Source organism: Impatiens glandulifera, chromosome 7 (assembly GCF_907164915.1).
Source record: "Impatiens glandulifera chromosome 7, dImpGla2.1, whole genome shotgun sequence".
Taxonomy (NCBI): Eukaryota; Viridiplantae; Streptophyta; class Magnoliopsida; order Ericales; family Balsaminaceae; genus Impatiens; species Impatiens glandulifera.
In genome coordinates this window covers 18,106,749-18,118,954 of record NC_061868.1, presented here as the reverse complement: position 1 = coordinate 18,118,954, position 12,206 = coordinate 18,106,749, and the positions used below count along the sequence as shown (strand labels likewise).

The following is a 12,206-nucleotide window of genomic DNA, read 5'->3' as shown; positions in this document are numbered from 1 at the left end:
TTCATTTGAAATTTTATGTGCTTATTGTTTGAGAGACGTATTTAAGAAATTGACATAATAGTTGATTGATTTATTTATTTTAGAAGATTGTAAACGAATTTTAGTAACTATTTTATAATACAAACATACAAGTCATTTTATATTATTCAATAACAAGCTTATTATTTATATTTATAAAATTTTGAATGTTTGTGAGACACAATTAAGAGGAGGGCATCAGAGTTGACGAGATTTTTATTAAACCGCTCTCAAAAATTTATGTTAGATTGTGACAATTTTCATAATATTAGATTTTGATTGTTATATTATTTTAATATTGTACAACACATATATCATTATAATAATTTATAATTTAAGATTTACACAAATATGTTTGTATTAACCTAATTTAATTTCTTATTTTTATTTTAAAACACTTAAATATTTTTTTATAACCAATTTAGTGTTTATTCGCAATAATTTTGCGTCGTTGATTCTATATCGTTGTGTTATTCAAAATAAATTTAATATTAACGTTTTTAATTTTGCAACACAAATTTATCTTAATTTAAAATTAACTAATACAACTTATCTTAATTTAAAATTAACTAATACAATTTTGCACTATGGCTCCCATTTTATGGTATTGTATGTACAAAATGATATTTTTGTAGATTATTCATTTTATCTCCTTTGATAGAAATTGTAACATCATCCATATGTCTCAATAATTGAAAAGTCTCCGGTCTAAAAACATGTTTTTTTATCCCTACACGAAACTGAAAATAAGAAGAAAAAAAAATTTGGTCGTTGTCAGTCAATAAGTTAATCATCTCAGTGGTCCTTGACTATATCTCATTATTGTCATTCCCATTTTATTGACTTTTTTTAATCAACTTTTTTTTTAAATTAATTTTTAGAGTTTCAGTGTAGATAAGAAAATGTAACAAGACAATTTGGAAAGGTAAAAATAAAATTGTTTCACCACAGTTAATACATAAAGTAATCTGGGTGACATTTTTCACATGAACTAATTCATGTAAGACACTCCAAACACACTCACTCAAAAGGTCATGTTTTCAAACACAACAAATTTGGGAGGTAATTTTCTATACCACAATTTGGACCCTCTCCCAGAAAACTTACCATAAAGAGACATGAAATTCGTCTTCAAAATCCGGCAATGGATCATGAAATAAATACTCCCAATCTGTAACCAAAGAAAGATCCGAGTTGCTTTCCGAATTTGTTGCTAAAAAGGGTTCCATCCAAAGATCTCCGTACGATTCATCCAACATTTCATGAGGAAAAACATCATTTCCATTTGCAAACATGCTCATAATAGGGTCAACTTCTGTCACATTCGAGTACGTCCCCATTGTAGACTCATTCGAGATGCAAGGTTCATTGAACGATGTCGAAACATTCGACAAGTCAGAACTCTCGAGTATTCCATGAACCACGAAATCTGTTGACGCGAAACTAACCTCCCCTACTTCTAAAGGTGATGATTTAGACTTTTTTATTTGGTGAACACGTCTTTTGCTTTCCGAATTTGTTGCTAAAAAGGGTTCCATCCAAAGATCTCCGTACGATTCATCCAACATTTCATGAGGAAAAACATCATTTCCATTTGCAAACATGCTCATAATAGGGTCAACTTCGGTCACATTCGAGTACGTCCCCATTGTCGACTCATTTGAGATGCAAGGTTCATTGAACGATGTCGAAACATTCGACAAGTCAGAACTCTCGAGTATTCCATGAACCACAAAATCTGTTGACGCGAAACTACCCTCCCCTACTTCTAAAGGTGATGATTTTGACTTTTTTATTGGGTGAACACGTCTTTTACGTTTCGGCATATGATCGTCATCTTGGTTATGGTCTAATGACCTTTTCGTTGCGCGTTTCTTCAAAAAAGAATGCCATTGATTCTTTACTTCGTTATCAGTTCTACCCGGTAATTGTGCAGCAATCACGGACCATCTACACCCAACAATTAAAATTTATATTATCAAAACATAACATATTTCAATAGAGTTTTGCATAAAAAAAGATTATAGATTTAGCTAGCTAGTATTCAAATTTTACTAAAACAACCGTGATTGTACCTATTCCCAAGTGATTCATGCAATTTGACTATGATATTCTCCTCTTCTTTACTAAAGTTGCCTCTTTTAACGTCGGGTCTCAAATAATTCATCCATCGAAGTCTGCAACTCTTACCGCATCTCGATAATCCTGCAATAGAATAATCTCGGTGAGAATTTGAGTTGAAGAAACTAGAAATATGGGTAATTGATCTGACTTGCCTGCAAGCTTGGGGAGTTGACGCCAATTCAAGTAGCCATGATTGATGATATAAGCTTTGAGCTTTTCATCTTCCTCAGCACTCCATGTGCCTTTTCTGATGCCATTTTTATCAACATAAGGTGTTTTCACCATTTTCTCTATGTTCTTTCTTAGCTGATTAATTAGCAGAGAAGTTTCCATTAACTCATTGGTAATGAATATATATAGAGCCTAGAGGAGAAGACTATGAAAGGTTAAAAAGACGAAGCGTGTAACATGCGGGCCTGGGCTGGCAATGTCCAACAAACCAACATTTTTAAATATCACGGGTCCCACCAAAATAATTCCCACTCAATCATCTCCACATGTTTTATTTAAATAAAAAACAATTAGAATTAGATCTTTTTCTTAATTTATTTATTATCTACAATGTGTACATGTGTTACAAGCGTAAGTTGCTGGCATCGGTCTTGGCTTGATTGCGGAGGGTCAGGACCGAGAGATGCCTAAAAGAATGTCGCGGGTGTGCGGCATGGGCACCGGAGTGGCGAAATGCGAAGTGTCGAAAGATTCTATCGAGGCGCGAGTTTTAAATACAAGGACCGAGAGATAGATGCTAGCATGCGGGTTTGGCTCGGCATGATGAGGAGTGTCGAGACCGAGCTGAAGTGTGGTCGCGTGCGTGCGACCTAGGACCGAAAGAGTAACAACAACCAGCGCATTGACTGTGCGGGCATTGAGTGGGAAAAGTGTGGAGAAGGAAGCATCATACCGAGAGAAGGTTAGCCTTGCGGAAGCATCCGACCGAGGGGGAAAGCTGACTAAGCGTAAGCATCAGACCGAGGACTGAGGACTGAGGACCGAGTGTTTCAGACATGAGCCGGATCATTGTGCATGGGTCGGGCCTCGACCATGGGTCGGACATTGGGCCGGTTTTGGACTGGTACCCGCCCCGACCCACTGGGCGACGGAAGAGAAGCACAGCGCTAGGTCAAAGTTGGAATCAGTCTCATCCACGACCGAGTATTTCGGGAGGGCCCGGTCAAGACCCTATAATTTCGGAGAGCCAAGTCTTGGATGACTTTTTCAACCACGACTTGGCCAAGGGCTTGCTGCCTCAGTCTCTAGATTTCCCATTGTTATTCTTTAGGGCTATAAATATGTCATGAGCTGCACAAGACGAAATAGTTGAGTTTTGGTAGAGAAATACCCACAACTAGTGAGTGTCATTTTGTGTGCAGCCTTGAGAATTTATAGCCTTCTTTGTAATCGATATTTGTGAGTGAATATATTTCAAAGTTGGGTATTTGCCCGTAATTCTGTGTCTTTACTTTCTCGCATACTTCTTGACTGTGTTGTGAAATTGCTGGTTAGTTTCTGTGCGAAAAACTAACCTCGGTGTTGGAGTTGGGCTGACTGTTTTGGTGCGCAAAACAGGCCGTACAAGGGCGAAAAGTTAGAAAAATTTCGCTGCCTAATTGCCTTTGTGACAGGTGGTATCAGAGCTCTGTTTCCGAGTTCTATCAAGCATGACAGAGAGAAGGGAAACCCGAGGCCTGACTTTAGAGATGGAGCCAAGGCTAAGGCGCTTGGAAGCGCTGGTCGGAGTCCCAAATGATGGAGAGGAGGCCTCCGTATTTTCACAGATCAGCGACCTGAATACAGAATGGTTGTCCACGCGGAATTCCATTGCTGTTGTTTCAGAGTTTGTTGGTCAGAAGGCTCTAGTGACTGAAGAGGATCTAGAGGCCCGACTTGAAGAATTGGTGACGGATGAGGAACTGGATTCCAGGTTGGAACAACTGGTAACTCAAGAAGACTTAGATTCGAGATTGAAACATTTCGAGAATGAAATAAAACTCTTGAAGAGAGTGGTTGATGCTTCAAAATCGGCTGGCCAGGGAGCGCTGATAACCGAAGGTGACTTTTTGTCCAGATTGGAGTATTTCGACATGGAAATCAGACTCTTGAAGAAAGCTGTTGGCAACAGCCATGCCACAACCCCTGTTTCTGCATCTAGATTTAAAGTACCGGAACCTAAACCCTTTGGTGGCGTGAGAAGCGCCAAAGAGTTGGAGAATTTTCTGTGGGATATGGAAACATATTTCGCAGCAGCGAAGATCCCGGAGAAAGAAAGGGTTTCGATCACGAGTATGTACCTTGCGGGGGACGTGAAGCTTTGGTGGAGAGCTCGTTTATCAGATGACACGAGTGCGAATCGTGTTAAGATTGACTCGTGGGAAAGCATAAAGGGTGAGCTGAAGGAACAATTTCTGCCTCGCAACTCATCTTGGAGGGCGAGAGAGGCACTTCGAAACTTGAAACATGCTGCCTCGACCAGGGATTATGTTAGGGATTTTACTTCTCTAATGTTGGATGTGAAGGACATGTCTGAAGAGGATAAGTTGTTTAAATTCTTATCTGGTTTGCAACCGTGGGCGCAAACCGAGCTAAGAAGGAAGGATGTGAAGAACTTGCCTTCGGCTGTTACTGCAGCTGATCGCCTAGTGGACTTTAAAGCAACCGGGGGTGTGAATCCTGATGCTAAGAAGCACACGCAAAGGGACAAAGGAAAGGCGAAATCTTATGAGAAAGAGTCAGCCAAGTCTGAGGGATCCTACAGCAATAAAGAAACAAAAGGAAGTTTTGTTTTCAAGGACTGTGCCAACCAGGGGTGCTTTATTTGTGATGGCGACCACCGTATGAAGGAATGTCCAAAGCGCGCAATAGTAGCAGCACTCTTGGCCGAGGAAGATGAGGAACCTAGTGAGGAAGTTCCAGCAAGGGTAAATCCGATACAGCTATTGAGTGCCTTGCATGCGGAGAAATCAGTTCCAGGGTTGGGATTGATGTTTGTGAAAGTCTGCATAAATGGAAGAGAGGTGATGGCGCTGGTTGATTCAGGGGTCACACATAACTTTGTTGCAGACCGAGAAATTCAGAAGCTGGGATTGGTGATGTCCCCACACAAGGGCCGATTGAAGGACGTGAATTCTTAAGCCACGCCAAATAAAGGCATGGCCAAGGCCGATCTCCAGGTGGGAATTTGGCTGGGACAGGTCGAGTTTATGGCTGTCCCTTTAGATGATTATGAAGTCATTTTAGGACTTGAGTTTCTGATCCAAGCGATGGTGGTGGTGATGCCTCATTTGGGAGGGATTTTCGTTGGTGATCCCAAGAACCCCTCATTTATAAAAGGAACTTATGAATCTCTAAAGAAAAGTAAGTCGGGATGCCTTACAGCCATGCAACTAGTTGAAAGTTGTGTTGGAGAAGAGGAGGCAGAAGCGTCGACTGGGTTGGAGAAGAAAGCCAGAAAGGGTCAAGTGTTGGCCTGTTCTAAGGTCCCGACGCTTGCTGGGTCCAGATTTTCGAAAATTGCTCGAAAGGTAACCAAGAAGGGCCCTAAACATCAGCCGCAGGTGAAGTTGATGGCTTGTTCAGTATGCAAACTGGGCAAGACCGAGAAGAAGATGGAAGTGGGTCTGCTGCAGCGACCATCACATATTCCGGGGAATTTGGACAGATATCTCTCAAAGGGCTTCGTTCTCGAATTCTCAAGTGCAAGTGGGAAGATCTCTACTCCGTGTGTGGGTAGACCAACCAAGTATACGGTCTCAATGGGGGTGCTAAAGATGTTTCCAGCAGAGGGGACCGAGGAATGTTTTTCTAGATACTTGGGTGCGGCGAAATTCCTGAAGGCGAGCAGGAAGACCTCGGTCCCAGGAGTGGACCGATTATACAAGTACACGGTCCTGATGGCAAACCTGAAAGCATGTTCGGCTAGCAAGACCGAGAAAATTATTTTTGTATGTTTGAGCAAGACAGGGTTCGTGCAGGCCCCAATGAGGACGTTGGCTTCGTCTGGTGGGGTGGTGTGTTACAAGCGTAACTTGCTGGCCTCGGTCTTGGCTTGATTCCGGAGGGACAGGACCGAGAGGTGCCTAAAAAGAATGTCGCGGGTGTGCGGCATGGGCACCGGAGTGGCCAAATGCAAAGTGTCGAAAGATTCTTTCGGGGCGCGAGTTTTAAATACAAGGACCGAGAGATGGATGCTAGCATGCGGGTTTGGCTCGGCATGATGAGGAGTGTCGAGACCGAGCTGAAGTGTGGTCGCGTGCGTGTGACCTAGGACCGAAAGAGTAACAACAGCCAGCGCATTGAGTGTGCGGGCATCGGGTGGGAAAAGTGTGGAGAAGGAAGCATCAGACCGAGAGAAGGTTAGCCTTGCGGAAGCATCCGACCGAGGGGGAAAGCTGACTAAGCGTAAGCATCAAACCGAGGACTGAGGACTGAGGACCGAGTGTTTCAGACATGAGCCAGATCATTGTGCATGGGTCAGGCCTCGACCATGGGTCGGACATTGGGCTGGTTTTGGATCGGTACCCGCCCCGACCCACTGGGCGACGGAAGAGAAGTGCAGCGCTAGGTCAAAGTTGGAATCAATCTCAGCCACGACCGAGTATTTCGGGAGGGCCCGGTCAAGACCCTATAATTTCGGAGAGCCAAGTCTTGGATGACTTTTTCAGCCACGACTTGGCCAAGGGCTTGCTGCCTCAGTCTTTAGATTTCCCATTGTTATTCTTTAGGGCTATAAATATGTCATGAGCTGCACAAGACGAAATAGTTGAGTTTTGGTAGAGAAATACCCACAACTAGTGAGTGTCGTTTTGTGTACAACCTTGAGAATTTATAGCCTTCTTTGTAATCGATATTTGTGAGTGAATATATTTCAAAGTTGGGCATTTGCCCGTAATTCTATGTCTTTACTTTCTCGCATACTTCTTGACTGTGTTGTGAACTTGCTGGTTAGTTTCTGTGCGAAAAACTAAGCTCGGTGTTGGAGTTGGGCTGACTGTTTTGGTGCGCAAAACAGGCCGTACAAGGGCGAAAAGTTAGAAAAATTCCGCTGCCTAATTGCCTTTGTGACAGGTGGTATCAGAGCTCTGTTTCCGAGTTCTATCAAGCATGACATAGAGAATGGAAACCCGAGGCCTGACTTTAGAGATGGAGCCAAGGCTAAGGCGCTTGGAAGCGCTGGTCGGAGTCCCAAATGATGGAGAGGAGGCCTCCGTATTTTCACAGATCAGTGACCTGAATACAGAATGGTTGTCCACGCGGAATTCCATTGTTGTTGTTTCAGAGTTTGTTGGTCAGAAGGCTCTAGTGATTGAAGAGGATCTGGAGGCCCGACTTGAAGAATTGGTGACGGATGAGGAACTGGATTCCAGGTTGGAACAACTGGTAACTCAAGAAGACTTAGATTCGTGATTGAAACATTTCGAGAATGAAATAAAACTCTTGAAGAGAGTGGTTGATGCTTCAAAATCGGATGGCCAGGGAGCGCTGGTAACCGAAGGTGACTTTTTATCCAGATTGGAGTATTTCGACATAGAAATCAGACTCTTGAAGATATATGTTGGCAGCAGCCATGCCACAGCCCCAGTTTCTGCATCTAGATTTAAAGTACCGGAACCTAAACCCTTTGGTGGCGTGAGAAGCGCCAAAGAGTTGGAGAATTTTCTGTGGGATATGGAAACATATTTCGCAGCAGCGAAGATCCCGGAGAAAGAAAGGGTTTCGATCACGAGTATGTACCTTGCGGGGGACGTGAAGCTCTGGTGGAGTGCTCGTTCATCAGATGACACGAGTGCGAATCGTGCTAAGATTGACTTGTGGGAAAGCATAAAGGGTGAGCTGAAGAAACAATTTCTGCCTCGAAACTCATCTTGGAGGGCAAGAGAGGCACTTCGAAACTTGAAACATGCTGCCTCGACCAGGGATTATGTTAGGGATTTTACTTCTCTAATGTTGGATATGAAGGACATGTCTGAAGAGGATAAGTTGTTTAACTTCTTATCTGGTTTGCAACCGTGGGCGCAAACCGAGCTAAGAAGGCAGGATGTGAAGAACTTGCCTTCGGCTGTTGCTGCAGCTGATCGCCTAGTGGACTTTAAAGCAATCGGGGGTGTGAATCATGATTCTAAGAAGCACACGCAAAGGGACAAGGGAAAGGCGAAATCTTATGAGAAAGAGGCAGCCAAGTCCGAGGGATCCTACAGCAATAAAGAAACAAAAGGAAGTTTTGTTTTCAAGGACCGTGCCAACCAGGGGTGCTTTATTTATGATGGCGACCACCGTATGAAGGACTGTCCAAAGCGCAAGAGTAGCAGCACTCTTGGCCGAGGAAGATGAGGAACCTAGTGAGGAAGTTCCAGCAAGGGTAAATCCGATACAGCTATTGAGTGCCTTGCATGCGGAGAAATCAGTTCCAGGGTTGGGATTGATGTTTGTGAAAGTCTGCATAAATGGAAGAGAGGTGATGGCGCTGGTTGATTCAGGGGTCACACATAACTTTGTTGCAGACCGAGAAATTCAGAAGCTGGGATTGGTGAAGTCCCCACACAAGGGCCGACTGAAGGACGTGAATTCTGAAGCCACGCCAAATAAAGGCATGGCCAAGGCCGATCTCCACGTGGGAAGTTGGCAGGGGAAGGTCGAGTTTTTGGCTGTCCCTTTAGATGATTATGAAGTCATTTTAGGACTTGAGTTTCTGATCCAAGCGATGATGGTGGTGATGCCTCATTTGCGAGGGATTTTCGTTGGTGATCCCAAGAATCCCTCATTTATAAAAGGAACTTATGAATCTCTAAAGAAAAGTAAGTCGGGATGCCTTGAAGCCATGCAACTAGTTGAAAGTTGTGTTGGAGAAGAGGAGGCAGAAGCGTCGACTGGGTTGGAGAAGAAAGCCAGAAAGGGTCAAGTGTCGGCCTGTTCTAAGGTCCCGACGCTTGCTGGGTCCAGATTTTCGAAAATTGCTCGAAAGGTAACCAAGAAGGTCCCTAAACATCAGTCGCGGGTGAAGTTGATGGCTTGTTCAGTATGCAAACTGGGCAAGACCGAGAAGAAGATGGAAGTGGGTCTGCTGCAGCGACCATCACATATTCCGGGGAGTTTGGACAGATATCTCTCAAAGGGCTTCGTTCTCGAATTCCCAAGTGCAAGTGGAAAGATCTCTACTCCGTGTGTGGGTAGACCAGCCAAGTATACGGTCTCAATGGGGGTGCTAAAGATGTTTCCAGTAGAGGGGACCGAGGAATGTTTTTCTAGATACTTGGGTGCGGCGAAATTCCTGAAGGCGAGCAGGAAGACCTCGGTCCCAGGAGTGGACCGATTATACAAGTACACGGTCCTGATGGAAAACATGAAAGCATGTTCGGCTAGCAAGACCGAGAAAATTATTTTTGTGTGTTTGAGCAAGGCAGGGTTAGTGCAGGCCCCAACGAGGACGTTGGCTTCGTCTGGTGGGGGTGGTGTGTTACAAGCGTAACTTGCTCGCCTCGGTCTTGGCTTGATTGTGGAGGGACAGGACCGAGAGTTGCCTAAAAAGAATGTTGCGGGTGTGCGGCATGGGCACCGGAGTGGCCAAATGCAAAGTGTCGAAAGATTCTTTCGGGGCGCGAGTTTTAAATACAAGGACCGAGAGATGGATGCTAGCATGCGGGTTTGGCTCGGCATGATGAGGAGTGTCGAGACCGAGCTGAAGTGTGGTCGCGTGCGTGCGACCTAGGACCGAAAGAGTAACAACAGCCAGCGCATTGAGTGTGCGGGCATCGAGTGGGAAAAGTGTGGAGAAGGAAGCATCAGACCGAGAGAAGGTTAGCCTTGCGGAAGCATCCGACCGAGGGGGAAAGCTGACTAAGCGTAAGCATTAGACCGAGGACTGAGGACTGAGGACCGAGTGTTTCAGACATGAGCCAGATCATTGTGCATGGGACAGGCCTCGACCATGGGTCGGACATTGGGCTGGTTTTGGATCGGTACCCGCCCCGACCCACTGGGCGACGGAAGGGAAGCGCAGCGCTAGGTCAAAGTTGGAATCAGTCTCAGCCACGACCGAGTATTTCGGGAGGGCCCGGTCAAGACCCTATAATTTCGAAGAGCCAAGTCTTGGATGACTTTTTCAGCCACGACTTGGCCAAGGGCTTGCTGCCTCAGTCTTTAGATTTCCCATTGTTATTCTTTAGGGCTATAAATATGTCATGAGCTGCACAAGACGAAATAGTTGAGTTTTGGTAGAGAAATACCCACAACTAGTGAGTGTCATTTTGTGTGCAGCCTTGAGAATTTATAGCCTTCTTTGTAATCGATATTTGTGAGTGAATATATTTCAAAGTTGGGCATTTGCCCGTAATTCTGTGTCTTTACTTTCTCGCATACTTCTTGACTGTGTTGTGAACTTGCTGGTTAGTTTCTGTGCGAAAAACTAACCTCGGTGTTGGAGTTGGGCTGACTGTTTTGGTGCGCAAAACAGGCCGTACAAGGGGGAAAAGTTAGAAAAATTCCGCTGCCTAATTGCCTTTGTGACAACATGTATCATGAAAACAATCTTTTAGTAAATATATAGTTCAGTCACTTTTTAATGAAATTACATTCTAATAGGACAAGAAATGAAGAAATGAGTCTCCATCCAGTTCATTATTTGTTGAATATTTATGGTCATTTTTGTTGTTGTTGAATAAAAATCTATAAGAATCTTCCAAATAGAATTTTCAAGATAATGGCCGGTGTCCTTTAGATCCAACACTATGTCATCCAATAAATAAATAAAAACGAGTAAACAAATTAAACAACATACAAAAATTATAATGGTTCAATCTAAAATGATACCACTTTTAAAGTAGAGTTAAGAAGAAACATCAATATTATAGATGTTGAAAACTCTTAACAAATTCCTATTAGTATTTGCTTAGAAATGATTTTCTCACTTTTAAAAGCACCAAAATTAAATTTTCAAATTGAATAATATTTTCACTCCATGTTCTAACATCTCCACAAAATTTAAGCAAAATTCAACAAGTAGACATTAGTGTTAAATTATTTAATCTATATTTTTATTATTTAAATTTATAATCTTACTAGTTTATGTTGACAAATTAAGATAAATTGTAGTTGCGAAAACATACATAGATCTGTAATGAATAACGGTTCATTAAGTTATTCTTCGAATCTTCTCTCGATTTTGTATCTCCCAGTTTTAGATCTCAATCTGAACTTAGATAGAAATGTCATATGTGTGTGGTGTTTAGGAATTTGAACCCTCTATAGATAGACTTAAGTGTTTTTGAGAGTGAACAAACATCTACCTTTAATCTGATGAGTGTAACATAGTAAATAGGTTATCTATATGGGTTGTGAACATAATATATATATATATATTAAGGAGAACTAGAATGGCATCTCATCATTATCACTCCCGTTTTAATTCAAAACACTTTAAGGTGGAATCAAACTTGTGACCACTTGGTCTCTTAAGCCGACTCTTACCACTAGCTACTTTGGTGAGATACCTAGTCTTAATATACTAATTTACTATTCGGTGCATCAACGAAATCATAAATAATATTTTTATTTCTATACAAATATAACCTCATATTTATTATAAATATCTAAATAAGTTTATAATATTTATTCTTTATAACTTAATTGGATTTTAATATAATATTGAAATTAATTCCAAATATTAAAAATATTAATGTAGTTTGCTAGTAAGTGTCTAGGGCAACAAATTTGGTTATTAATATGTCTTTTATCAAATACCTTTTCTCAATTACTTGTTTTCATGATTGGTAGTGTCTGTAAATGTTTAAGACATAACTCTAAATTTAATATATCACAATTTTTAACTGTCAATATTTTTTATTTTAATGATTGTGCTTATAAATTAACTTCCTAGAATACAAAATGTACTTTTACTCTTTTAAATAATTAAAAATGTTGAGTTTAAAACTTCTAAATAATTTTTAAAAAAATTGTTTAGTATATGATTTTTTTATATTTAAATTAAGAGGAATGATATCATAAATCACTGGTGAAAAAGGGGTTAAAACCGAGAGTAAAAACTCTCGGTTTTGACCCTATAACTTTCGGTA

At 41.9% G+C, this 12,206-nt stretch overlaps 1 protein-coding gene across 1 annotated transcript; it reads right to left on the bottom strand.

Moving 5' to 3' along the window:
- Positions 1 to 1,121: 1,121 nt before the first annotated feature.
- On the bottom strand, positions 1,122 to 2,467 carry LOC124909597 (transcription factor MYB4-like). Its single transcript, XM_047450263.1, has 3 exons — positions 2,295 to 2,467; positions 2,094 to 2,223; positions 1,122 to 1,968 (listed from the first exon to the last, which is right to left on the bottom strand). Exons 1-3 carry the CDS (start codon positions 2,425 to 2,427, stop codon positions 1,122 to 1,124), a joined length of 1,110 nt encoding a protein of 369 aa, XP_047306219.1. The 5' UTR covers positions 2,428 to 2,467.
- Between the last annotated feature and the right edge of the window lie 9,739 nt (positions 2,468 to 12,206).